The 27416-nt window shown below is 34.1% G+C and overlaps 1 protein-coding gene across 1 annotated transcript in view; it reads left to right on the top strand.

Moving 5' to 3' along the window:
* The window catches only part of LOC148282682 (homeobox protein homothorax-like), a 182693-nt gene that overhangs the window by 10488 nt on the left and 144789 nt on the right, over positions 1-27416 (top strand). The window contains exon 3 of the mRNA XM_088224709.1: positions 25976-26052. Within this exon, the coding sequence (XP_088080835.1) occupies positions 25976-26052 (77 nt within the window). The remainder of the gene's footprint in view (positions 1-25975; positions 26053-27416) is intronic.

The raw sequence follows: 27416 nt of genomic DNA, 5'->3' as shown, positions 1-27416 counted from the left end.
ATCCCCACCTTTAGCATGTTGTCCTGTTACTTATACCCTGATGTAAGGTAAACTACGAAAGGGTCTAACTGTGCTGACCAAAGAAATTAACAGACGACTCTGCAGTGTAGTAGTAACGCTTCATAGCAAATATTCATAGTAAATGCATGAATTACGCCGTCATATTTAGGACCATTTAATAACGTGGATTCTCGTTTCTCATACAGCGTAGTTTTAACAGTGTTTTATACGTAACTAGCGGACCCGACAGACTTTGTCCTGTCAGAATGTTGGCTTGCCTGCTATTAACTTGAAAAAAGACTTTTCCAATGAAAATAAGCAGGTACCTAGGTACTTGTTTATGATTGAATTCCAAAACTAAAAATAATTCATTTTCAACTATGTATATATATATTTTTACAAATATCAAGCTCGGCTCTTCTCACCAACATGGGTGCATTTTATTCATATTGAATGTCAGTTAATATTACTTTAGTATTACCAAAAATCCAGTTAAAAGAGGTAAATGGAAAGAAATTAAATGGAATGATAGGAAATAATCTTGATAAGGATCCATAAAAAGCTAATGTTGTTTGTAAACGTTCAAAAACAAACTTTTTTTAAACACAAAAAAACAACATCCTTCCATTTTTTTTACATATGCATTCTCGTCAAATGCAACGCTGGTAGTTTTGATGAAAAAAAGGTTTATGCTTCTAACTTTTTTTTAGAGATTCGATTGAAAATTTTAATGTCTACGAACACGCGCAGCTAAAATATCTACATTTCGCTGAAAACCGCACGTAAATTGGTTAAGCCATTCAGTGACATCTCACGTACAGAAGAATTATGTATATAAAGATAAGATTTGATCATTAGTTTTTTTGTTATTTAATCAGATCAGAGACAGTTTTCTTAGTATGAGCATAAGTGCACTGCACTGCACTGCCGAGTAAAAATGTGTATAAATAAATTAATTATTGATTGTCAAAATATGCAAAACATAGAAACAGGGATTATTTGCAACATTATACTCTTACAACATTATATTCAATACTAACTGGATTTTTATAATTGTATTTACGTGGAAAACTGATTTGGCTTTATTTTATGTTTTTTTTTTTTATAATGTTGTGTTTATTTTTTTGTATTGCTGTTGTTTTTCTTAATAAACAAAATAAAAAAATAAAACTAGCGCCAAAATATCTATCAAGATCGACTCTCAAGAATGATTTTTCGATCTTGTCTACGTCTGCGCAAATCCTCACCGTACATATTTGGTTTTTCACGAGCTTTTGCCCTGAATTTGCATGAAAAATATCAGATCTGGTAAAACGTGGCTTCAGCGAGATAGACTATGTTTCATACAGGTGAATCGTTCGTTAGAGTGGGTAAATATACATTCTCCGTGCAGTCAGTGCCAATGCATGCGCAGATATGAAGTTCGTTTGTAACGACACTCTGAACATGCGTACTCACTGACAAAATATTAGTAAGAAATTTAGTAAGGTATCCAAAACAAAAATAAAATACTTTTATAGGATTTAATTCTACTTTTACTTTTTAAAATATATGTGACGCGTTTCATTTTGTTATATTATCAAACTTTGTATTTTTTAGGTGGTTTAGTTACGTATAGTTTGCGTAAAATGTTAGTGTGTATAAAACAGTACGCAAACAAAACCATGGAGGATTAAGCGTCCGATCTGGTTCCAATGCCTGCATATGTTGTTGTAACACACATTCTTATGGCTATATATTATTATATTATTAAACTTAATATACAAGTTTACAAAACGTGAAGAAATGCACTACCAGTGTTTTTGATCAGGAGCCGCCTGTGAATCTGACAGTATATTTATGGAGCAAAATGAGTCTTTCGGTAGCCTTTTGAATGCCCCGACACTTCTGTCCATTTGATAGTAGGGATGTATTACGTGTCTTCCATCGGGCAGCCGTAAGCCCTGCGGCCGAGCTCGAGGTACGAGTTCGGCTGTAGGGCCATCCTTTAATTCCGGCTGACAGGTGACCGCGCTCCCCTGGGAACTCCTCTCGGTGCTACCGGCTTAACCAACCTATTTCTGCTGCCCCGGTACTTGTACAAATTCACCCGAATTACTTTTGCTATTTTTGAACGAAGTTGCACCCTCGGCATTTTAGGGAAACACGGAACGAATAATTTATCGATTTAAAAATAACAAAACCTACCGTAATTTATAATAATATTATCCATGAAGGTACCGTTTTTTCTTTGTGTTTTCCTATACTGCGTTTAATTGTTTATCTTCAAAAGATGGCGACCGACAACTCGTCCCGTGTCGCGAGGCTGGCGGTACACGGTACAGATTCTCTCGAGCCAACCCTTTCGCCGTTCGGCCATAAATCTTCTCGCGGATCGGCGCGGAGGGAGCGGCATCTGCAATCGGCTAAACGAAATAATTACACGTCGGAATGAGCTCATCAGAACTCTCCCGAATGAATCCCCAGGGCCAGTAGCGCGCTTTTGTTTTCCGCGCAAGTTTTCCCGCCTAAACGCTTCTGGGAGCGGGCCTTACTCCCGTCGGGAGGGGACTTTATACGACTATTTGCAAATTATTATAACATCGCATGTGGATTTATGTGCAACGTGTTGAACCGCAGAAGATATGATTAAATTTATTTGCACCCTGTGTGTGCGACGTAATCTACTGTTATCGCGGGTTAGATGAGGGCAAAGATTCTGGGAATTCGGGAGGAGACCAAATGCATATTACAATACACGTATGTATAATTTAGTAATTATGTCAATTATTTTTATGTTCTGTAAAGTGACGAGAATATTACCGAAAGCACATTCGAATCTGAATAGAATCCAAACGGTGTTAGCGAAGATTAAAGTCGGACAGAGAGGGCGTCTATATGCTAGGATTAAAATGCCAACTCATTTGGAAGGAATTAACTGGACTTAGTCGTTGAATGGTCAAGCGATATTGCTTATGAAGCCCTCTGTATGAGTAGATATAGCTGACCAAGTATTACGCAATCGTATAAATTAGGTGCGGAAATATATGGAGGTTTAAAGATATCTATAACTGCTTAAAAATCCAGTCTGTTTGGTATTCTAATCATACATGTGTGTAGGATATCCGTTCTCACGTCGAAGGCTTAGCAAACAAAAAACCACTGTTAAATGGTAGCGAGATACAAATCTTAATGTCCTCTTTAGCACACATTGGTCTAGGGCCGCGTGGATATCTGTCGATAAAAAGACCGGCCGAGTCTCAATCTCCGCGACATTGTATATGCTAATGTCTGACCAGCCAAGCGGCATTACGGCAAAAGACCTGAAAATAAAGCCAGGTAATTGATCGAATGTAAAATAAAACGAGATTTTTTCTCCGGTTTAATGTATCGGGCTCGGGATTTCTTCGGGTCGAAAACAGGCGTTACAATTACATTTCCCGTCCACAATGTCGTGCACTTTAAGGTAACGAAAAGTCTAATCGCGATCTATAACATCCACATAGGAGCATACTCGTTCAAATCCTTTATTCGAGTGTACGCTCGCGGGACTCGAAGCTCCATTTCCAGTCGGTCTCGTTTTGGCTGGGTTTAAACGGGTTCTATAGCATTTATTGGATATAGAGGCTGTTAAGATAGACATCTAAATAGCGAGTGAACCCTCTCGGTTCTAGATAGTTTAGGGAAAATGGGAACCAACCGTAAGAATGAATTTCCTCCCGAGTACTTCTTACTTCCTTCCTTTAGAGAGTACTTGACAATGATTTATATTGACACGTGTTGTTCGCACCTCGTTGTTTGCACCTTTCGAGAATCAAAAACTTTTTTATCTCTGAAAACAATCAGATCCATCTTTTCTTTTTTATTAGTTCCGTAGTCACGACGAACATCTTACAATATTAAACATAATTTGTAAATTCAATTATATTTTACATCTTTTTGGGCAAATGTCTCAGATCGATGAATACATTTTGCATTATTATTAAGTTCATTTGAAAACTGTGAGATCAAAGTTTATAAATACAATTATTGTTCAAATAATCAATCACCCTTACCGTATTCGATTTTTACATATTTGATTAGTTTGAAATGAAAAGAAATTCCACATTGAAATTGGTTAATACTCGTATATCCTTTATCCTTTTTTATTATTTTATCAAACATGTAAAACATATGAAAGTTTTGGAAACTACAGATAAGTATGTTTAAAATTAATGAATACATCGATTTATACAGAGTAGTCTCTATCCGTATGATATACTTCTCGAAAAATTTAATAATTTGCCCTGTTATATAAAATCGCAAAGCGGGCTCTCTAAAAACTTGCATATTTAACCTTATATTTTTGTTAAAATATTACAACAGACATTTAACAGAAAGTAATATAGAAGCCTAGGCATTTATAGGACTTATGACCTGTCATTAGCTGGTTTAAGTGGCCACTTTACTTACCACTCTGCCTATATTTGAACATCTATATTTCTCTTCCTCTTCCGACTGTTGACGTTTTTGAAGTTAAAGAGCTGAAACCGTTGTTGCAGGTGAGATTCATCTGAATCTTTTTCTTTTTCTTAAACCAGGTGGATTCATCAACAATGTTTCGATTTTGTCCAAATTTTTGTAGACAAGGACTGAATTCAACCCCCTAGGGAGCTGTTAATATTAACATATTGCAACAGACAGAAATGCAATATCTTAGACGAATCTTTGGGAAATCAATGTATGACAGGGTTACGAATGATGAAATCAGGCGAGAGTGTTAATCTGAGTCAAGTATAATTGATAAGATTAAGAAAGGGTCTCCGAGATGATTTGGTAACGTAGAACGAATGGACGACGAAAGAATGGTAAAACAAGTATATATTGCGAAAATGAACGGCAACGTGAGACGAGGACGACCAAGAAAGACGTGGCATGATCAGATAAACCAAAATCTTAAGTCTGGTCATGTCAAAAGCAGACAGAACTGAAGGGCATGTATGACAAGATGTATGAATGTGGAAGAGGCTAGGATTGTATGCCAGGATAAACGTGTGTGGCGGTCCATTCTCTCTGCCTACCCCTACGGGGAAATGGCGTGATGGTAGTAGTAGTAGTAGTAGTAATATTGTGAAAAATATATTAATAATATTATTATAGGTTGGTGTTTTTTATAATTTTAATTCACGATTATAATCTTCACATTCGTTTGAAAATACCCTAACAAGGCGAAACAATTGTCACGAAATTGTTGTTTTTATATTTGTAAAAATAAAATAAAGTGTTTAGTAGACTCAAATCAGTGTTTGATTTCTTATATCATAAATTTGAATTATGTACTGTTTATACCGTCCATATTGAGTTCATTTCAGACTATACTTTTCAAGGATTTATTCCTACCAGATGCACAATGCTTGTGAGACAATTTCTGAAAATTTGTCCCAGAAATTTGAAGTAGGGGCTGGTCTAAACACAGAACTAAATCGTCTGAGACTCTGAGAATGAATAATGATCCAAACGTCGCAACACGAAGACATTTCAATCAGCGTAAGTGCGCAGGAGAATTACTATATTCTCTCTCTTCCAACTTTCTTTGGAATAATATCTTTCCCTAAATGTGCTTGTTTGAATTTTAGATTAAAAGACCCGAGGTACATATTTATTAAGACAAGAAAACATACTACATATAACCAAAAAAAAATTAACATGAGTTTTCACTCTATATGAGAAGTAGAAACTTTATTATTAATTACGTATGTACACAGCATTCGTAATTTTACAATTATTTTATAAACAATTTTTTTAGGACTTAAATAAAAAAAAATGTTTTCTTTTTTTAATTTTCGCAGCATTTTCGATTAGTAAAAATTAAATATTTACATTATTTTTTTTTTTCTTTTTAATTTTTGCTCAGTAAAAATAAAATATTTAAATTTAAAAAAAAAATATATATATATGGCACCCACAAAGAGTCTACGAGCATCTTTTTGTGGTGAATTTTTTCACAGCGGATTCAGTGCTTTTACAAAAATTAAATTGCGCAACAAATATCGGCAAGACCATTTAAACACCTTTAAAACAAATGTTTCTTGTCAATCGGGCATCGAATCGGCAACATCATGGTCGTAACCAAACGCAACAACCACGATGTGTTCAGTGACTAGAAATATTAAAGGATTTTCCTTACAATTCAATAGAACCTACTGTAAACAATTATAATAAATGTATATTTAATGAGTTTTTTTATACCCCAGGGAGTATTATATCTTATTCGTGAATTATAATAATAAATAAAATAAATAAAATAAAAATGACGTTAATCTTGGAAATACGTGCATGTAGAGATACTTTGCAATCTTTGTATTGATAATATTTTGAATGTATAAATTTTGTTGAATTTTTATTTTATTATTCTTTATTTGGGATAACTAACAGCGACATTTGTAATAAACAAAAAACAAATAAGCCAATTACAGGTTTTTGCAAGAAAAGTACAAGTTTTTTCAGAGTTAAATTATTTTATAAGAACTGTATTTCCTAGTTCTAATTCTGTATCCAGGCGTATGAATATTACAGTTCTGTGAAATAAAACTCTGGTTCTGGAGGGTTCTGATCCTGGACAAGTATTTTCGACTCGATAGCTGCTTTCAGGTTAAAATCCTGAAACAGGAAATCGAGTGCAGATAAATCCACTTCTATTCGTAGCTGGTACATTCGCCTACTATACTTGGTTCGATTCCTAACAGGGTGAACGTGAACTATCGGTTTTAATATTAGTTCTACACTGAAATATCCATTGTTTCTGGACTTAAGCAGGAAATTCCTAGCTAGTCGGGAAAAACGATGAACCTCTGTGCATTGTAAAACAGCGAAATAAATAAAAATCTTTTCAAATTTAAGTACGATCTCAATGAAAAAATATTTCAGTAATACTTAAAAATCCTTGCATTAATAAAACTTTTTAGATTTTTTTATGTTTATATTTTCTAATATTGAACATTGGCTACTTTATGTAATAGAGTATGATGTTATTTTGGGTGCTTGAATGCCTTTTATTCGGGAATAGACGTTCGTATAAATTTTGTTTTGTTCGACTGCTGGCTACCACAAATAGCTCTCTAGATTGTTCCTCCCGGGGACGATGTTTTTCCTCCCGAAAACTTTTTGTACGTAAATGCAAAAAGGTTTGTAAATAGCGAACTGGGGCGGGGGCGCGTACCCCCACACGGAGGGAGAGGGTTATTTATTGCCCCGGCCCCGTCAGATGCCGGTTCGATGGACGCTTCGCCCATATGTTGACCGTAATCCTCTAATTTCCACCTTCTGCGGACTCATATTGCCCTGGTATTCGCAAATTAAAAATATCGTCACTGCGTGGTCGACGCTTTAAAGTGAGATAAACAAATAAATACTTTTTATTGACATTGATACTAAATACATTTTCACTCTTCTAAAATGTATCTGTTTGAGCTTTTACTATCTTTGTATTTTAAGCTAAACTAATGTTTAACATATGACGACAGCTGTGAAGTATATTTATGAAAAGTGAATATGGGAATTTAGTCATTTATAGAGTTTATAATCTGTCATTGGCAGGTTTAAATGGCCATTTTACACACTGTGTAACATTAGGGCCATTCCATCTGACGTGAGAAAATTACATAAATTTTGCGATTCCATTTATCACGCCTAACTCAATAAAAACATACGGAAACATTTTCTATAAATACAAACATATTTTTCAAAAAAATATGTAGTGACTTTTTTGTCTACGGAAACTATTACTTTACATGGTGTTTCCGTTTAGTAAATATTTTTATTAGGTATCACAAAGCCCTGTTATACCAGTCTTAATTTGTTTAGTTATTAGTTTTTTTCTACGACTGTTACAACTCGTCTGCTTTATTAAAACATCTCTTTCGCTGTCCCAATCCTGGGGAATGGTTTGCAGCTAAGTATTGCATCTCATCGGCCACTGGTCTCTATTCTCTGCAGTCCTCTTCAGCTCTGCATATGAGTTCAAATCCTCGCAAACTTGCTTCCAAATACTCCCGTCGGAAGCGCCCTCTGTGATTTGTTGCCTCAGCCATTCTCTCTATTATGTCATGCAGGAGACCCTCATGGCGTATAACGTGGCCGATTCATCGGGCTCGCCTCTCTAAGATGGTTTTGATTAGATGCCTCCCTTCTTCGATCCTACTGAGAATCTCGTAATTAGTGATGTGGTCTCTCCATGAAATTTCTAATATTCTTCTGTAGCACCAGATCTCAAAGGCCTCTGGTCTATTTATTATCTCTTCTGGTAAGGCACCATGACTCATAACCGTACATCAATATGCTCCATACATATGTCTTGGCAAGTTGCTTTCGAAAATTTTGCAAGCCCTATTCGATGTATGCGGTAGTCGACTTCTCTTTTTGTTCAACCATCCCAGGTAATCCGACCCTGCTTCCATGGTACACAAACTCTTTCGCGTTTTTTACAGTTGCTCCTAACATTACTACCTTTGTTTACTGCTCATTAAGGGCCACAGTCATTATTAAGCTTTTCTCCTATTTATTTTCATATTATATTTATTATTTAGTATATTACAATACAATCAACATATTTCACAATAATTGAGAAAATATATATAATTTTACCATAAAAAAAATACATTTTTATCAAACACAAATTAAAAATTAAATTAATGTACAGCATTTTTTGTGTAACTGATTTAGACTGTTGAATGAAATTTTTAAAAGCTGAAATTAGTTGCCTTATCAAAAAATATTTGAGTTTACAAGTATCATGTCATCGAATAATATTTATGAGTATAATATAATAAATAGGTATTTAACAGTTTTTTTTATAAACAGTTTAAGAAATTGATTCAAAACTGTCTCACGCCACGGATAATTTGCTTAAATGTGATAATGCAATTATAATAACAATCTCAATAAACATTTAAAGATAATATCACTTTCTCGGTAAGTTAATTGGATATGCGCCCGAAGGATAATAAAAGGATATTATAGTTTTTCATTGAAATATATTAAAATTTTATAACTTGAATTCAATTGTATAATACAAGAGTATTTACATACAAATTTTAAGAAAAAATATGGATGATATTTTTTTTTCTAACAGTTAAAACCATTTGCAGCTTAATTTTCGTTTAAATAAAAGATGTTTCATTTTAAGCATATTTAAATCAGATAATTTAAACCCAGCTACAAGTTTAGTTTTTTTAATGTCATGTATCAGATAATGATCTTAATGTATTCAAAATATCTCGGTATACTGAAAGATACATTATCGGTAAATTTGTTTCATTCTCAGTATATCAAGAAGTCTCATTAATTCAAGTTTTTATCTCTAGCGCAATACATGATTCCGTGCACGAATGATGGACATCGCAAAGAACCAGATTTGTTGCGTGAGAGATGGGTGATAAAGAGAAAGAAAACTCCTGTGTAATGGATATGTTCCATTGAGAACCTTTTAATCAAATTTATCATTTAATTTGGCGATCATTATTATCATCTTCGAAAGACGCTGTTGGCTTGTTTTTACAGCGCATATAAACGCTCACAGTTTTATGGCAACATGGAGTGATAACTTAATAAAAGTGTAATAAATTATGATTCAAGCTTCTCACGTACGCGAAAAACCGTTTTTGGATAACTGCCTAAACTTATGCTCAACTTGCTAAGCATTTGTCGTAAAATCTCTAATATTCATCGAATGCTTCTACCATTGGACGGTCTGGTTTAATACTATGGTTGCCGATGATAGCCTATGATTTATCTCCCGCTTTTCTTGTCCCTCTCGCTTCATCGCCAAGATATGTATTTACGTACGGAGATATTTTCTTATTGGAATCTTAGAATACGAACATTCGTCCAAGCCGCGGGTTGTTGAGATATTTATTTGTGAACACAGAGTAGGGTGTTAGTTAAACACGGCTGTTGAAAGTTGTCGTTGAAAGCGGCTCGGAACCACGTCAACAGTTGTCTGCGTAACACATTTGTACAGTGAATCAAGCCGAATTACGTACGTATTTCAGCCCACTCGACCATTAAAAATTTAGGCGTATTCATGTTGTTTTATTGCAAGATTTCAATGTTATTTTAACTTAGAAAAAATCATTTTAATTTCATCCTTCTTCGTGAAACCCGTACTTTAAATCTAATTTGTTGAGGAACTAGTTGCGTTCCCCTGAAGACGGACTGAATGAGACGGCAAGACTTTGACAGTGACATATCGGTACATGGGCATCGAAAAACGGCATTACCGGCGGCATTAGACAAAAACTCTTCCGCGCACACTCCAAAACGTGCATTATTGACATTAGGGAGATCCCTTCTATTACCGTCCTTACTTACTGTAAATAATATACTATTTCTAACTTCTACCAAGATTGTTATAACTGAAAAATAAAAATATTTATAACAGTTACATTAAACTTTGAAATCATCGTTATGCCTAGTCGAAATAAATCATTTTCTAATAGTGATAAAGAATGCTGTCCTCAATACTTAAATTAAATTTGTGGGTAACTGTTAGGACTAACTAAACAAATAATATTAACACATATTGTTAATGATTCGGTAGACCAATCTGCACTCCCACGTCAATTATTCATTACTTTTATTCACTGCATTCCTCTTCTTCCTAAGGCAAAACACTGCAGGCCTGCGTTACGTGCTATGTGACGTAAAAATATAAAAAAACCTTACACGATTCGAACCTATCTGGCAAATTGACACAACGAGCCGCCCGCGGGGCGCACCGCGGGATACTCGGCGCGCAGAGGTCGCGAGCGGTGAGTGGCGTGCGCGGCGCCGATAAGCGCACCACTCCGTCACAGGCTCTGACGGGGTTATCGGGAGGCGGACTCCTCTACCTCTTGTAGCTCTCGCTCCCCGGGTAGGACGGGTGACCTTCACTATCCGATTCTGTTCATTTTATTTATTGTCTAATAAAAATTCAATAATTTTATTTTTTAACAAAATTTGAGCAGTTGAATATATGTGATGTATAAAAATAATATTTGAATAAGTTCCCAAGGTAGTTGAACGTTTAACATGTCGTTCTTGTAATATAGGGGCAGTTGTCACGTTTAGTAGCGATCAAAAGCGTAACCCGCGGCACCCATGTCATGCTCTTCAACGGGTATACGGATATTTGCCACGGGCGACTCTCGTAGTAAAATATGTATCCCGAGCCTTTACAAAGGTAGATGCTCTCTATCTCTGCTAAGATATCCAGGAGAAATATATAAGGGGAGAGAAACGGCAGGTGCGGTGGTCGCCATTGGCTCGTCTCTGCATGAATGTTGAATATGCTCAGAATATTATTATGAAATACCGTAATTTGTAGGCCGCTACGCCACCGTAGTCCTATAGATACGACTGAAAGGGTTCTAAGGGGATATGTCTATTACACTTGTAAAGGATGTGCCTCCATTGTTTCGCCGCCGGGCTATCGATATTTTAGCATCAAACGGAATTTCCGTAATAGGTAGTATTCTAAATTAGCATTTCATAATTGAGGAATGATAAAAAATCCGGCACATTTCTACATTTAGATTTGTTTCGTTTTCATACCAAAAAATATCCTTAGTCGTTTTTTTTTATAAAATCAACGAGCTCGATGTATGCACGGTGTTAGAGCGCCAACTTAATTCACTCTGGTAATATTATTTGCACGCGCACTTTCATGGAAAATGCGGTATGAAATTCAACATAATAAATAAGCATTGATAAGGTCTTGCATTATGCAAGCGAGTGCATAAAAATGGCGCCTTTGGGTTTATTATGCGCCTTGTTATCTTGAATCTCAGGGCGGTCAGTTTGCGCAGCAATCACCGGTGGTGGGTACCTGGTTTTGGTACTCACCGGTAAGCAACACGCATCGTCATCTAAGGACCTTATGTTCTCCCATTACTTAGACTTCGTGGCGTGCTGCTTAATACTAGTACTTGTTCAACCATTTTCCGTCATTTAACAAAAGTACCACTAACCAATCTACAAGCAAAAATAATTGAATGTAGTTCTCATACAAACTTAATGTTTAATAGATCGGTACGTATTTTTAAAATAATAGATTCGTCATTGTACCTTATCTAGGTACAAAATTTTGCCACCAGGTGTAGTACATTTTACGTATCTATTTTCACACTAAGTTAACGATTTGCATGTTCCAATCAAGCCATTGCAATTATTTCCACATAAAGGTTATTTAACTTCGTATCAGGATAGCATGCTGTGATGGTTCAGTGGGTAATTTCAAAGCGATTTTCTCAATTTACCTGTCATTCGTTTCCCGGTATCATTATTTGAAGTATTTTCTGCAACGGAAATAATTCGCATTGCCTCCAAACGAAATGACACAATAATAAGATATTGAGAATGTGAATGTGAATAATTCATCAGCTAATAATAAATTAGTGTAGCTGCTTTAATTTTTATTTTTTTTCATCTAGACAATTCCCAAATATTAAAGAGTATTGTTTGTTTAAAAAAACATCGTTTATCCATTTATCATAAACATAACAGAAGTATTAAAGTTGTCACGGGACGTGAAGATAAAATTGATTTAGATTTATAGGAACGATTTTGAATCTGCATGAGTGTGATAATTTAGACTGTACCGCTTCGATATAGGCTCTGTCGTCCTCGGTACATCCAGGCAACACACGACGCCTGTCAAAACGTCAAATTTCAGTTTTCGGTGGCGAAGCTTTTGTGCCTCACTCCAAGTCGCTCCTACTCCTACAGCGCTACGAGCGGCGTCTACGCAAATATTGAAATATTCCGAACAAAGGTACGTCAATTCTAACAGGAATGAATTTTAAACGGAATATTGCCATTTGATGTAACTCATTCTAAATGAAGGCGTGTTCATCTAGGCATTTTGCATCTGAATTTTCACTTCGAATATCTAAATTGAGTGACACATTCATAAACTTTTTTATTGGAATATTTTAAATTAATGAAAATCGCATTAAAAAATATTTGTCTGTGTAGTGCATTAAATGACATACTGAATCAATAATATGGCTTTTCATTAGAATCAATTTAACTTTTTTTTTTCTCTTCTTTTACTAAAAGTGATGTGATTCGTGCATTGACCATTTTCATATGTGCAGTTTGAGTAAAAATTTTTGATAATCTTTCACACTCAAATTCAATACGCCTATTCTACAAATCAATTAGAATTTTGTTTGTGGAACTTTTCCTCTCAATTCGTTCGAAGTCTATGTCTTTTAGACTGTTTTTTAATACGTTTTGTTCCTTTTACCCTTCGAACTATGATACTTCTAATGCCGGGGGATATTGTATTGCCCAAGGCGTCTCGTTAGCTCCAAGGCGTTGCCGTACATCCCATGACATGCTGGCTGGTCAATTGCGCTCCGTCAGCGTCGCGCTTGCGACACGCCTAGACATTCGGCGTTACCTCCCTTCTCAACATGCAGTCCTGATACGATTACTTATTTAACGTGGCCCAGTCATTAAAATAACTAACTGCCAACTACTGTTTTTCTAACGTCAAAAATTATCATTGAGCTCATCATTTTTAAAAAAAAATCTTTTCATTAATTTCTGTCTCTCCAATAAAATAATATAAGAATACAATTTAAAACATCATGCGTTAATGATTTATATCATTAATTGTAGAACTTTCTCGTATGACATCATTTTGAATATTTTTCTTATCTATATTTCTAAAGGTTTTTCAAATTCAATTTCTAAATTTTGCGATTAAACGCTTAATCGAGATAGTATCTACGTTTTTATATGAATTTACTCACGTCTTCCTTAAACCTCATTTACATCGAAATTTCAGAATGAACAAATTAATTAAAATACTGTGCAAGGAATGTTGACAGAATAAAATATTAATGAATAATTTTGGAGCATAGTTATGAATTTAAAAAAAACCTCAAAAAACAATAAGTAGTACCTACATGGATGCTTAAATTAAAATGATTGAAAAACAATGCAAACATCTAATTCAGTTCACTTTTCTTTAACACTTTTGTTAGTACACGACAGTATTAAAGAGATTCACAAAAGTTATATTAAAACAAAATTGACTCATCAAATAAAAAATATATGAAAACCGTAAATAGAATTCAAAAATTCAAACAGTCGATTTGAATAGCATTTTGTAGGGTTTTGTTTAAAGAATAAGGTTCCACGTTTGATGTAATGAACTACACACCCCTAGAAACGTGTTCAGCTATCGAATAAACAATTCTTGGTACCACCACCCTCACCACCTCCCTCTTCTTCTGTTTCCCTGCTCTCTAACATCTAAAAGTAATGTAATGTAAAAAGCAGGCAGCCGAAAATTTGAAAATAAAAATGCATAGGGGACCACGTTGTTTACAGAATTCACGAAAAAAGTCTGTTTTCTAAAAAAAGGAAACGTGATTTTTAGTCTATTCAGATAAAGAAAAATGTAACCGTACATTTTAAATGATGGTTGATAAATTTCAAACTAGTGAATACATTAAAATTACATAACAGTTTAAATTACTACTTAGATAACCATCATTGTAAACGAGTATAAATTCCTAATTATTAAAAAAAATATGGTTTTATCAGGGTCAATAAAATGTGTTTATAATTTTTTGGTATCGGGTGATCATAAAAGTATTTTCCACGTAGATAAATATTTCAAACATGATCTCATCCTTAAATTTTATATTTCTGGAAATACTCGTACATTCTGAGCATCAAACTAATAATAATGTACATAGCACGACTCGGCTGCACCGTAGAATATCGCTGTGGTGCGCCGTCAGTTTCTGAGTGACACGTGTGAAATTGGTTACATGCATTACATGCGGATCGCAGAATACACTCGGAGTAACATCTCCTCACCCCACAACCCAACGTTCTGAACTCCTGGTATTTCTAATTTTAATTTCAACATAATATAGTGCACAATGAATTTATTGACTTAATTAATTTATTCCTATCAAATACACAACAAAATTTGCATCATAATAGTGCTACAAATTATTATTTTAATTATGTCAGCTAAATTCAAGAATTATCTTATTTAGCCTTCCATTCTTCTACTGTGGAAAATCCTAAATTATTTGCGCCTTTCATTGTATTCGCGGGGTCGCATGCCTATTGATATGGAATTGTTTCGAATGGTAGAACATTTGTTGCATTTACATACGACATCGCTTTGTTCAACCAATATGAAATGAATGCATCCAAATGATAGCGCATGCAATGGAATTATGCATTAATTAATCCTGTATTTTGTATCAGCATTCTGGCTGAAGAAAATTCGACACATAAATTGCGAATATATTATTACTAGTTGATAAAATAGTTTATTTGTTTCAAACCATTAAAATTAGTATTTATAGGCATAATCAATAATTTTCTGTTTCCGAACACCGAACACGAGTTTTTTTACAAACAATATGTAATTTAATGAAGTCAAATAGTTTTATGAGTAACGCTTATGTGTCATTCATACTCAAGGGGTAAAATGCTACTAAAGATATTTTTATTGTTAATATGAACTAGGAAATAAGAAAATCAACAAGCCACAAATCGTGGCTTGGTGGGATTTAAGTTACTTGTAAAAATTTAAAAATAATTTTGTAAAAAATAATTAAAAAATAGAAAGTATGCGTAACAAAAAGAAACATCCTTAAATGATATCTCAAAATATATGAAAATCCTATATGTGAAGAAAATATCGAATGCATTCATATGGTTTTTGACATTTAATTTATGTATGTAATTGAACTAATCAGTCTTTTGTAAGAAATAAAATAAATCAACGATATTTTCGTACAAACATTTAAGAAGCAAAATACGGGTAAAAGTAATGAAAGTAAAAGGTGTACAAGACGTTCCAATAAAGGGTCCGCAAGTTTCTTTTATGACGAAGCTTTTTAGAAGTATTTATGAATTTTTATATGGTTATTTTCAGATAATAAGTAGCGTATAGCAATGATGACGAAAATTCCAAATAAAATATTCATTTTAATTCTTATAATTGCAGCAGTGTACAATCTTTGAGAGAAAATTCGCATTTTTAATATTAATTAAAATAGAAATATGTAATCAATAAAAACGTTCGTGTAATCTATATTTCTTATTTATTGACTGTAAAAATCAATTTCTTTTTAACTCTGCTCTTCAATCGAAATTTTCACTCGTAGATAGGGTATTTTAAGCGATTAAATATTACGTTTTCCTGGATGTTGAATAGTTTTCTTTTAGTTTGATTATCGATCAATGGATTGCAACTGGTTTTACAGTATCTTTTGCACTACAAGATGCGGATTAGAAAACTGATTTTTATGCAATTTTTTTGTAATTTTATTAAATCAAATAATACAAATTATACATTTATTAATATTAAGTTTATTTTGCATTGGTGTCTCTATATTTTTATTATTTCACCGCATTTCTGATAACTTTTCTATAATTCAAAATAAAACACGGCACTGAAAGATGAACCAAGAACGAACTGCTGTGGGATTTGGATATTTAATTAAAGTTTTACTTTTTTAAATTTTTCATGTTACTCGTTTATTTTACCGTTTACTGCGTCCAAAAGATTAAACCTACATTTACCGAACGTATTGTGTGTAAGGGAAGATTCGGATTGGGCATCTCATCTCTAGTTACTATTCATGTATTCTGCCCAGCGCGCAGCGTGTCCTATTATACTCTACTATATAAATAGTGTACGCAATATACAAAGATCACTACGTTTCTACGCAGCGTGTAAACATTGCTCTTTATATTATGGCAAACAATCCCAGAGTTTCTTCCTCAATCATATTCGGTACGCCCTCCATTTTTATTCGCAAAAAAACATTTTACTGTAGACAAATCTTTATTCTCGATTCGGAAAAAAATTAAATCCTGTGGATGCACGCATTGATAAATTAACTGTCATTGTTTTATCAACTGAGGTACATTTTAAAATTATTCACACATACAGTATTAGTAAACATAAAATATTTGATTACTAAGACAAAAAATACAAAATAAATTGTTCACGCATAATTTATTTATTTATTTATTTACATACATAAATTTATTGTACATTGTTTGAGACATAAATCCTAACTCCGTGAGACTAAAAGTTCTGTGTTGAGATGGGACGATGTTCCTTATATTTTGATATCTGGCGCCTTGGTGTTGTTTGAAACTGACTTATTTAAACGCTGGATGCAATTATTTTTTTTATTTGTTGAGTATTGTTTTATTGGATTCGCTGGTATTTTTTTAAACTTAAAAACGACATTTGAATTTTTTCTCGTTTTACTCGATAATTTTTCTTTTCCACCATAGTTTTATTCCAAAAAATAAATGTTTTAGAAGCAAGATAAACACGGATTTGGTATTCCGTATGCAATTTATAGAATATTTTATCGACGGAAATAATCGTTTCTCAAAGAACGCGACCCGACCAAATTTACATACCCAATAATTGAAACTACTGAGCTTTCCAATAGAAACGTTATCTGGTAGATGTATCTTTTCCAGTTATCAGAAAACCCTCGCAACCTAAAAAGTTGCAAAAAATAGAGCGGCCTATTTAAATACGCAAACCTTAAAGGAAGAAACAATGACGGGGATTCGGTCCTATAGACTCCGTGCGCATTTCCGAATCGGGACGATAAAATTAAAATAAAAAACAGAGAGCTTGGACAAGTGCTCCTCTACCCTTCTGCCGCCCGTTTCATGTTGACGCACAAAACAATGTACGGGGGCCTCTGATTTCGCATTCAGATTCCGGCAAAGGTTTTCGTTTCTGTTTACCGAAAGAATATATCTGCGCTGCGTTATGTGTCCCCAGTAAATGGATTACAGACTACAGATTTGTGGAGCGGGATTAAATTTTTTTGCCTGTCAAATGCTAAAAAGAAACCTCATTAATGCAACTAACCGAATACTTTGTATATCTTTAGTTCCACTGGATGTAAATCTGCATTTCATTGTATTTTGCTGCATTTTTTTGTTTGTTTAATTGATCAAAATTAATATCATCCGTCCAATACATTAGTTAATACATACCAAGTCTGAAATACACAAAGATTAATCTGAACTTTGTTTAAGAAAACCATGTTCCTTTTTTTGTCATAAAATTTTCGCAAACAAATTAATATTACAATCGTAAATATATCTGACGATTTTCCTTTATTTTATTTAAGTTCCTTTTCGTTAAGAAAAAAAGCAACTTAATTTTCACCAAAACAGCAAAATACTTTTCACTACCCAAAATATTTTATCTTTATTTAAGAAGTCTTATTGAGAGTTCATTTATTTAGATTGTCGTATCTCAGTTCAAATAATCTTCTTGGTTTTGTAGAATTCGACAAATAGCAGTTGACATTTTAAGACGGTTCGTCCTGATAAAATATGTCTTCAAGGGTAATTGGTCCGCATGGAGATTTAGGGCTGTCGCGTGCTGTACTCGTCAACTGTTGACGACTTGACGAACTGCTGACGGCTTGTATGCATAAGACCCAATTCCATGCATCGACCTCCGGATTTTCAACAAGAATAAATTTACGGCCAAAATAATAAGGGAGATAAAATTTGTGTAAATATCATTTTTATCTTATTTAACTTTTATTTGGAATGTCGAATTCATAAAACCTTTCTGCTTCACCGATTGAAAACTAGTCTTTTGTGTTCGCTTTAGCGTATCGCGGCACAGCAAGTTCGCGGCCTTTTACCCATCCTAACTACGTGTCATATCGATGTTCGTCCATCCATGAACTGAAATGACTTGAACCCCGCGAGACAATGCGAACCCCGGGGCTGTTTATGCGATGAAAAAGACATGAATATCTTCTAGCTTTATGCGAGCTTGATAGATACATTTGGCGGATCAATCTTTCGAAAACAAATTTAAAATTCATCCAATATGAAACGTTTTTATGACTATTTTTAAAAAATATTTAAACTCAGATCTATATTTGATTATCCCCTCTAAAACGAATCGCTTTTCTTGGTTTTATTTTCGAATTTATCGACAAATCAGTTTGGCCCGTGTAACGCGTAATGGCGCCGTAAAAAGATTACGTTTCCTCCCATTTCTATATTTCTCCAATAACTTACCCGAACCACACATGATTTCCTAAGATTTGATCCTGAGCGCAGATAAAGAAGAGGGCTTGTATAACCATTATATTAGCATACCATCGGAACAGCCATGTATAGGGCTACGCACTTGCCCCAGCCTCTTGGTGTTCCTGCGGGCCTAGTGCGGACGATGGGGTTACGAGTCTCCCGGGCGGAATAAATGTCCCCCGCCTCGCAATTCTCTTGTCTAACCCTTACTTCTTCCATACTTATGTGGTCGTTTCTCCTTTTCAAAAGAATTTTGAGAGTTTTTTCCCTCCGAGGTAAATACTGGAAAACTCTTCTATATTGCTTTTATTGAAGTTGTGTGGACCGGCTGCCTTTTTCGGGGCAGTCTAGAACAATTTATTTCGGTTTTCGCGAATTTATTATTTAAAAGAAGAAAAAGGGTACGAAGAGCTCGTGGTTTCTGTTTCAATAAATTACGAAAAAAAATGTTTAAATAAAAAATATTACAATTCACAATTTAAAAGATAATTTCTCAAAATATATTGTTTTTCGAACGGAATTTTCATTTTCTTCTAATAATGAACGAATTGTCACAATTTTCAATTGGTAAAAATTAATAATAAAACTCTAGCATCTCTATCATCCACCCAGTAAACTGTGCAATCCCGTCGTTACATACTCTACGGCAATCATACCATACCAGGGCCAGTAGTACCAAAAAAGTGGTTACAAAATATTTGATGTTAAATAACTGTTGTGTTTTTGTAAAAATGGGTAAAATACTTTTAAAAAAATAAAAATATATTAGCGTTCTTATAATTACCCAAATATTTCAATTTTGGTGGCCATTTTCAACGAGTTGTAAATAACTCACTATTAGAAAATGGAAATCAAGTTGGGGTAGAGTGGGGTTTGAACCTCGAATCTCCGGCCCGTGAGAACACTAGCCACGGGACAACAACCCGATTCAAGACTCGTTCTTTGTCAAATTTTTGGATGCGACCAATTTTGTCCATTTTGACTAAAACGCAATCATTGTTCATTAAACCTAACTTTTTTTGGTGCAACTGGGCCTTAGAAATTATGTAAGAAATAGACATTTATCTTTTTGCTCAAACTTTCATTATTCTATGTAGAATAGCTTGATGTCTACTAATTGAAACCAAAAAATAAAGAATATTATGGAATCTCGTTCGAATCTATTGTAATTGAATCATTTAGTCTATGTTAATACAAATCAATACGGAGCTCTTTCGGCTTTTTCATGGCAAACATCCGATTTAAAAACCCTATTATCCCATAAAAGCTATTGTTTTGCATTAACGTATTATTCCCCTCAGCAAGCCAGTTGGGATAATAGTTTTCTTGCAAATGAACCGATTTGAATGCATCTCTCGGTGTTTTATATGGGAACATCTCTTCGGAACTTAACTGAGCAGATTGAGTTGTACAAACGCTATGTTGTACCTACTTCCATAGTGTATTTCTTAGGAACCAGTACATACGGTGTACGCTCTGTAGTTGCGTATGTAAGGCAAAATGCAGCTCCGGCGTTGTAGGCATTTTGCCGACCGAAAAGGAATTCTACCGCTCTCGAAAGATAAAGCGAACAAATGACGGTGTCGTGTCCTTAGATTGGAGATGTTCATTGAAACTGAATCGCCATAAAGTATCAATCTATAGACACGATATTCTGCATACCATTTGAAATGCCTCGTCTCGGCTGGTTTTCAAATGGTGAATTGACCATCTCGTTTGAGCTTTTGCTGTTAATTTAACACTTTTCAACAAATTACAACAGGGACGGAGAACAATTAAGATAAGGAAATATGGAAGTCAAGGCTCTGGGGAGAAGTGCCTGAGGAGAATATCAGGTATAAGGTGGATCGGTTTCATAACTAACATTGAAGTCGTTTTGAAATTGATGCGGCGATGGGTCTGGCTTAGACACGTGCAGCTGATGCCTCAGGAGAGCCTCTCATATGACTGTCATTTATTTTATTTCTGCCAAGGAAAGTAATAGAAACTCATATGGTTTACATATATTGATGACTCGACAAAAGCTGATTTACTCCGTTTCACTTCCAATATATATAGCCAAGTTTGTTTTTTAGCATCACATAGCATAATGGATTCGCTTCGAGGAGACTATTGCCATCCAACTCTCTCCCCGCTGCACGTATCTAAGCCAGGTCCACCATCGCATCAATTTCAAAATGACTTCAATGTCTTAGAAAACCGTCGATGACGATCTTTCGGTTTTATTCAGCGAAACTAAGGGACGTGGGATTGGCGTGGGAGTCCACGGTTTAGTGATGTCCACATGCTCCATATACGAGTGCATGTGGAAAAGAAGAAAAAGAACCCATTACGTATTTACTTAATCTTTTGTCTACAAATATTTGGGCAAACTCTTAGCACTTTCTGTTATTTTTTAGAATGATCTAAAATAAAACTTTATTATCTCTTCTTTCGATAAATATTTCGAACGACCTCCCAGAAATAATATACCCAGCTAGCAAAAATCATTTTATTTATCCGAATAGTTTTCAATGCATTTATTGTTTTGCCGTATCTTACAATTACTGTTGCACTAAAAAACCGAATAATACAATCCAAACTTGGAAATCATAAATATAAGATGTCATACTGTATATATGAATGTCTCGAACAAACTCTTTAATAATGTATGATTATTTTTTATCCTACGTAAATAATACCGCGACCCATTATTTTTTGCTCAAATAAATGTTTTAATAAGAGTCTTTTCTTCCAAAGAACTTTGCTCGAGCAAAAACACGTTCACGTATTCTGATTAAATTGTTTAAAAAAATATATTTACGTCTGTTGTAATCGAATCGCATTGATGTACGGTTGAGACTCGGGTTGTTTTTTAATCATAATAATTATAATACAATAAATAAAAACAACTTTGTTTTTAAGCGCTAATTTTTAATTTTTTTTGCTCACCGGTTTCAAAGCTACACAAGCTTTTTCATCAAGTATAATAAACTAATTAATCTTATTATATTTTATTTCAGCAGTGACAACTAAATATTATTAAATAAATATACATCGAAACATAGGGAGCTAAAAAGTCAAGTCGTTTTGTCATGTTGTTCTTGAGAGATAGGAATTGTAAATTGATATGGATACGATTTTTAAAATATTTTTCTAAATACATTTTTTTAAATACAGTTTATTTAGTTATTTATAATTTCTTTCGTATTGCAAATCGCTTTTTTAATTTTTATGATTCGTAATAAGAAAAAAATAAACAATATTGTCTTTAGTTTACTCCTGACTATTTTTAAACATTGCATCCATCTCACTTTACTCTTCCCATCTTAACGAAAAAAAAAACTTATTAGCTTCATATGTTTCGATGTATATTTATTCGATTATATTTATTATAAATTTTAAATAATACTTACTAAATAATTATTACTAAATAGTACTCACTGTCATGATAAAATAGTATAAGATTCATTAGTTAATTATGCTTTGACACCGGTAGGTAGAAAAAAAAACTAAACGTTTTTTTATTTATTTTATTAAATAGTACCCATGGATAAAAATTAAGATACGTAAACAAGAAATACATTTAATAAATACAAAAACCTCACCAAGCCACTTTTTGTGGCTTGTTGGTGAAGTTTACTTACATAAATATTAATCCTACTTAAAAATAAACATCTTTAAATAAACAATTACCGTCAAAATAAGGAGAAGTATTTCAATTGTAACCGCCCAATCGAAAAAAAAGAAAAAAAGAATAAAAAGAAAAACTAATAGGTACTTATATCATGAAAAAAAACAAGATATATATAAATTAAATTTAAACAAATTATTTAAAGACAATAATTATAAAAACTCTCGATTAAGATGCCAATTTCTAATTTTATTATTGTTTCAACTATTATTAAATTTTATTTCAGTAGGAATAAAATTAAAAATGTGAGGTACAATGTAATTTAATTTTAGAAACAAAATTGTTTTATATTTATTTTATCATCACATTTATAAACGTATTTCACAAACCGTAGGACCTTAATATACTTTGTATGATTTTCAGAATTTCATGTTCTTTGATCTAAGATATTTACAGTTTCAAAAGCCATGTCAAAGTTTTCTCAAGACAACCCGAAAGAAATATTTATCATCGTTTGGCCGAACTTGTTTGAGGCCAATTGCAATCGGACACGGGTGACGCGCTGCGCCATGGAGAGTTCTGTAATCGCGCAATATGTATTCAATAAAAATGCAGGCGTGTGTCAACCGGTACCGTCGGTCGTTTTACATCTGAGTAAAATAGAAAATGGCAGAATTCCTCCTCAATTTATTCACACTTCGTCCGCAGCGACGTAACAAATCGCGAAGTTTATTGCATTGCGGTTGTCTCGTATTGAAATTTGATACGCCGAACGGAGGATCCCACACACTCCCCCTCGCTGCTCCAACCGAGATCGGGACTGGATTCCTGTATTCTTGATCAGATTGTCATGACACATATATTGCGAGTTATAACCTTTAACAACATCACAATCCTTCGACAAATTAATTTATTGAAGGTATTATGCTTAACACTTAAACCCTAATAGTCATAACCAACAAAATGTTCATCAGTACGCAATGCCTGTTTTTCTTCTTCTAAAAGTTGGACAGGTAATTATTCCAATTTTAAATTCCCACGTTTCTACAGAAAAATGCAAACACAGAATTTACCGTATTTTCGTATAACTTCGGCGTTTTGCATTTACCAGGCGAGCATACGTAAGCAGAAGGTCGTCAGCGAGAAGGAGCTTCTGTTTGTAAGTTTCGCATGGCGGAATAATATAAGTGACGTGTGTGCGCGATGTGCATCCCAAGTCCCAGTAGTGTACTAGATTACTTCTCTATGTTACCGCTGCCGCAGTCGTTTGTGGTACGGGGATAAAGCTGAAATCTACTTCAACCCTTATTTCGCGATTCTGAACTGTTTTACGAGTACGTCTAATATATCGTATATTTTCAAACGCACGATAATCAATGCTCTAATGTTCTGAAATCCACAATGTGGAAAAATAAAGGTTTGGCCATTAAGAGTGAGAGGATAATTTATAAAGCATACGATAGATCAATAATGACATATGGCGTTGAAAGAATGGCAGACACAGTCAAGACAAGACTTAATTAAGTATTGAGGACATCCGAGACGAAGACACTGAGAATGATATCAGGCAAAACCCTAAGAGATTTCGTGAGGAACACCAGAATAAGGTAAATATGTGAGGTTGAGAACGTCATAAGATAGAGTAGACAGCGAAGCAGGGACTGGTACGGTCATGTCCAAAGAATGGACACCACCGGGTTCCTTTAACTTGTCTTCGAGGAAAACCTCCCAAAATATGGAAAGACAGCTGGAATTTCACCTTACATGAGAAACAACCCGTTTAAAAACAGACTACATTATAACAAAGCAAAAGAAGAATAATAATTATTATTGTAACATGCTTTCTTTCCTCGAACTCGAATCGTTTTAAATCGTATTATAAATACATACGATATTTCGTTTTTTTTGTCAATATTTATATTGCCGATAGTAATATGTATCCATTAAACATAATATAATTTGTCTGGACCGCAAATGTAGAGATAGGTTTTATCTATTTTCTGTTCTTCTATTACTTTGTATTTATAATATTTGTAGAACAGAGGAGAATAGGATGAAAGGAAGACTCAGTATAAAGGGGAGGATTCATGGGAAAGGCTACCTGTATCGGGGTAGCAGAGAAGGTAGGAGGATATAGGTGACGTTGGGTCTGAGGTAAAATAGAGCTATTTTACCCTCCGGGGAGTCTGGGGTGGATGAGGTTGTAGAAGGGTTTGTTGATAACCAAAACAACTACTATACGTATAAAAAAACGGAAGTACGAAGAACAATATGTACAATGTACATTGTACATACATGCTACAAAAACTTACAATATTTTGATCGTTTATTTTTGTAAATGCCACACTTAAAACTTTGGTTGTACATTTCGGAACTTTCATATTTATGTGACTGAATATTAATTCATTAAAGTGTATTGTTAAAATTCTATTTCATTAAATTGTAAAATAAAACCGTTTTGAAATGAATAAACGTTATTATCTAGTCGGCGTGATGCTCCTGAATATCAAGTATTATGCAGACAAATATTTTATAAGAGCGCGAGCCTCCTACCAAAATATTTCAAGTTTTTTATTTCATAAATGCATCGTAGGAGTTAATTCATTAGTTAATTCATAGTAGAGAAGTTTTTAAATGCAATAATATTTTTTTATATTATGTATCACAATTATGCATTTTATTATATGAGTTACATGACTCAATCAAGAACAATATTATAAATATCATATTTTTATGTTTAAAAAAAAAAATATTTCCTTATTAATTACTTTAAAATAAAAAAAGTACCTTATGATCTTTTACAGAATATTTTATTTTATCTTTCCTATATAACACAAAAATATTATACCCGTCTTTTTATTATAGAAGCGAAAATTCATTTCTTGTATACCCACGAATAGGCCATGCCTTTGTGGGATTTTTTCGTTCAATATTTTTACTGTTAATATGTAATTCATTGCTATGTAATTATCCTTAATATTTTTGATACTCTGTTTTACCTCTTACGTATATTGTAAAAAAAAAAAAAAAGAACAACAAAATTAACATTAATAAATAATTAGGAAACATAACACGCAAAACTCATTTAGCAACAAGAAAATTATAATTATCTGCAAAATTAATGCGCAAACATTAAACCATTTCAAAAACGAAATATAAAGTAAATGTGATTTATAAAGTTTAATGCCTTTTTTTAGTATTTAAATTTCATTGTTATTTTTTAGTATTTATGTTTGCTCTCACTTAATGCACTCAGCTTAATTTGTGAATTTTCCATTTTTACAGCACCCCTACCCTTCAGAAGACCAAAAGAAACAATTAGCACAAGACACCGGGTTAACGATACTACAAGTCAACAATTGGTGAGTATTTATTTATTTATTTATTGTGGATAACTTATATAGCGCCATTTTCGTAATAAAATACCTCAAGGGCGCTTTACATGGTGATTCTACTGTTAAGTTAATTTAATTGAAGCTTTAAATTTGTAATTTGATTTATTTTGTTGTCACGTGCTACGGATTTATTCAAATGATTTAGAGAACAAGTGGGTTTTAAGTTTTTTCCGAAACATCACTTCACTTTCACAGCCTCGCACCTCTGCTGGGAGAGCATTCCATGCCATAGGGCCTGCGACCGCAAAGGCGCGCTCACCAAATTTAGTGCGCTGTTTGCGTAGAGGTATAATAACTTTTCCTCTCGCCGTAGACGTAGCTGATCTAAGCGTGAGACGCCTGTCAGCTAGTTCATCTGGAATGCATAGTTCCCTTAGATATTCCGGAGCCGAGTTGTGCAGTGACTTATACATAAGCCAACAGAGTTTGTATTCGACCCTCTGTGGAAAACGTAGCCAGTGTAGTTCCCGAAGTAGTGGAGTGATATGACTGAACTTAGAGATTCCGAAAATAAGTCTCGCTGCGGCATTCAATACAGATTGTAGGCGAGTCATTTTGTTCATTGGTAGACCTGCATAGATACCATTACAATAATCGACTCTAGACACTACAAACGCATTTATTAATTGACGGGCGGCATCAACCGGCAAATTTTTGCGTATGCATTTAATTTGTCTCAGCTGGTAGAAGCATGAACTTATCGTTCTACTAATTTGAGCGTCAAGAGATAGGTCAGAATTGAGTAAAACTCCCAGTAGTTTAACGGTGGGTAAAACGGCACTCCCTACATTGGGTAGAGCCGTATCCTGGATCAAATTCTGTCGTCTGGCTGAAGCCACCCACAGTTGTTCAGTTTTTGATGGGTTTAATGTTAGTCTGTTTTCAGCCATCCAGTTTCCTATTTTCTTGATGCATCCATCAATTAAATTGACAAGCACACTTCTCTCGCCTGGTTTGCAATAAAAATAAATCTGCGTATCATCTGCATAGCAGTGCGACCACAATCCACATTCTTTGATAATGTTCTCTATATCTTTAGTGTAAAGGAGATAGAGAAGTGGTCCGAGTACTGACCCTTGAGGCACTCCTGTAGACACCCGAAAGTTGGTTGAGCTTTTACCCTGGAACACGACTGCATATTCTCTTTTATTAAGATATGAACTGAACCACATATGTGCCTGATCACGGATACCATAAGTTTTCTCCAGACGTTCAAGCAAAATATTACGGTCTACAGTATCAAATGCAGCACTCATGTCCAGAAGAGCCATCAACACCAGATTACCAGAGTCCACCGACGTTATAATGTCAGACAGTACTCTTATCACTCC

The sequence above is a fragment of the Micrasema longulum genome, unplaced genomic scaffold (genome assembly GCF_059751315.1).
Source record: "Micrasema longulum isolate JH-2025_06_02 unplaced genomic scaffold, ASM5975131v1 h1tg000306l, whole genome shotgun sequence".
In the NCBI taxonomy this organism is placed as follows: domain Eukaryota; kingdom Metazoa; phylum Arthropoda; class Insecta; order Trichoptera; family Brachycentridae; genus Micrasema; species Micrasema longulum.
Note: the sequence above shows the minus strand (reverse complement) of the source record. Positions and strands in the feature narration are given on the sequence as shown.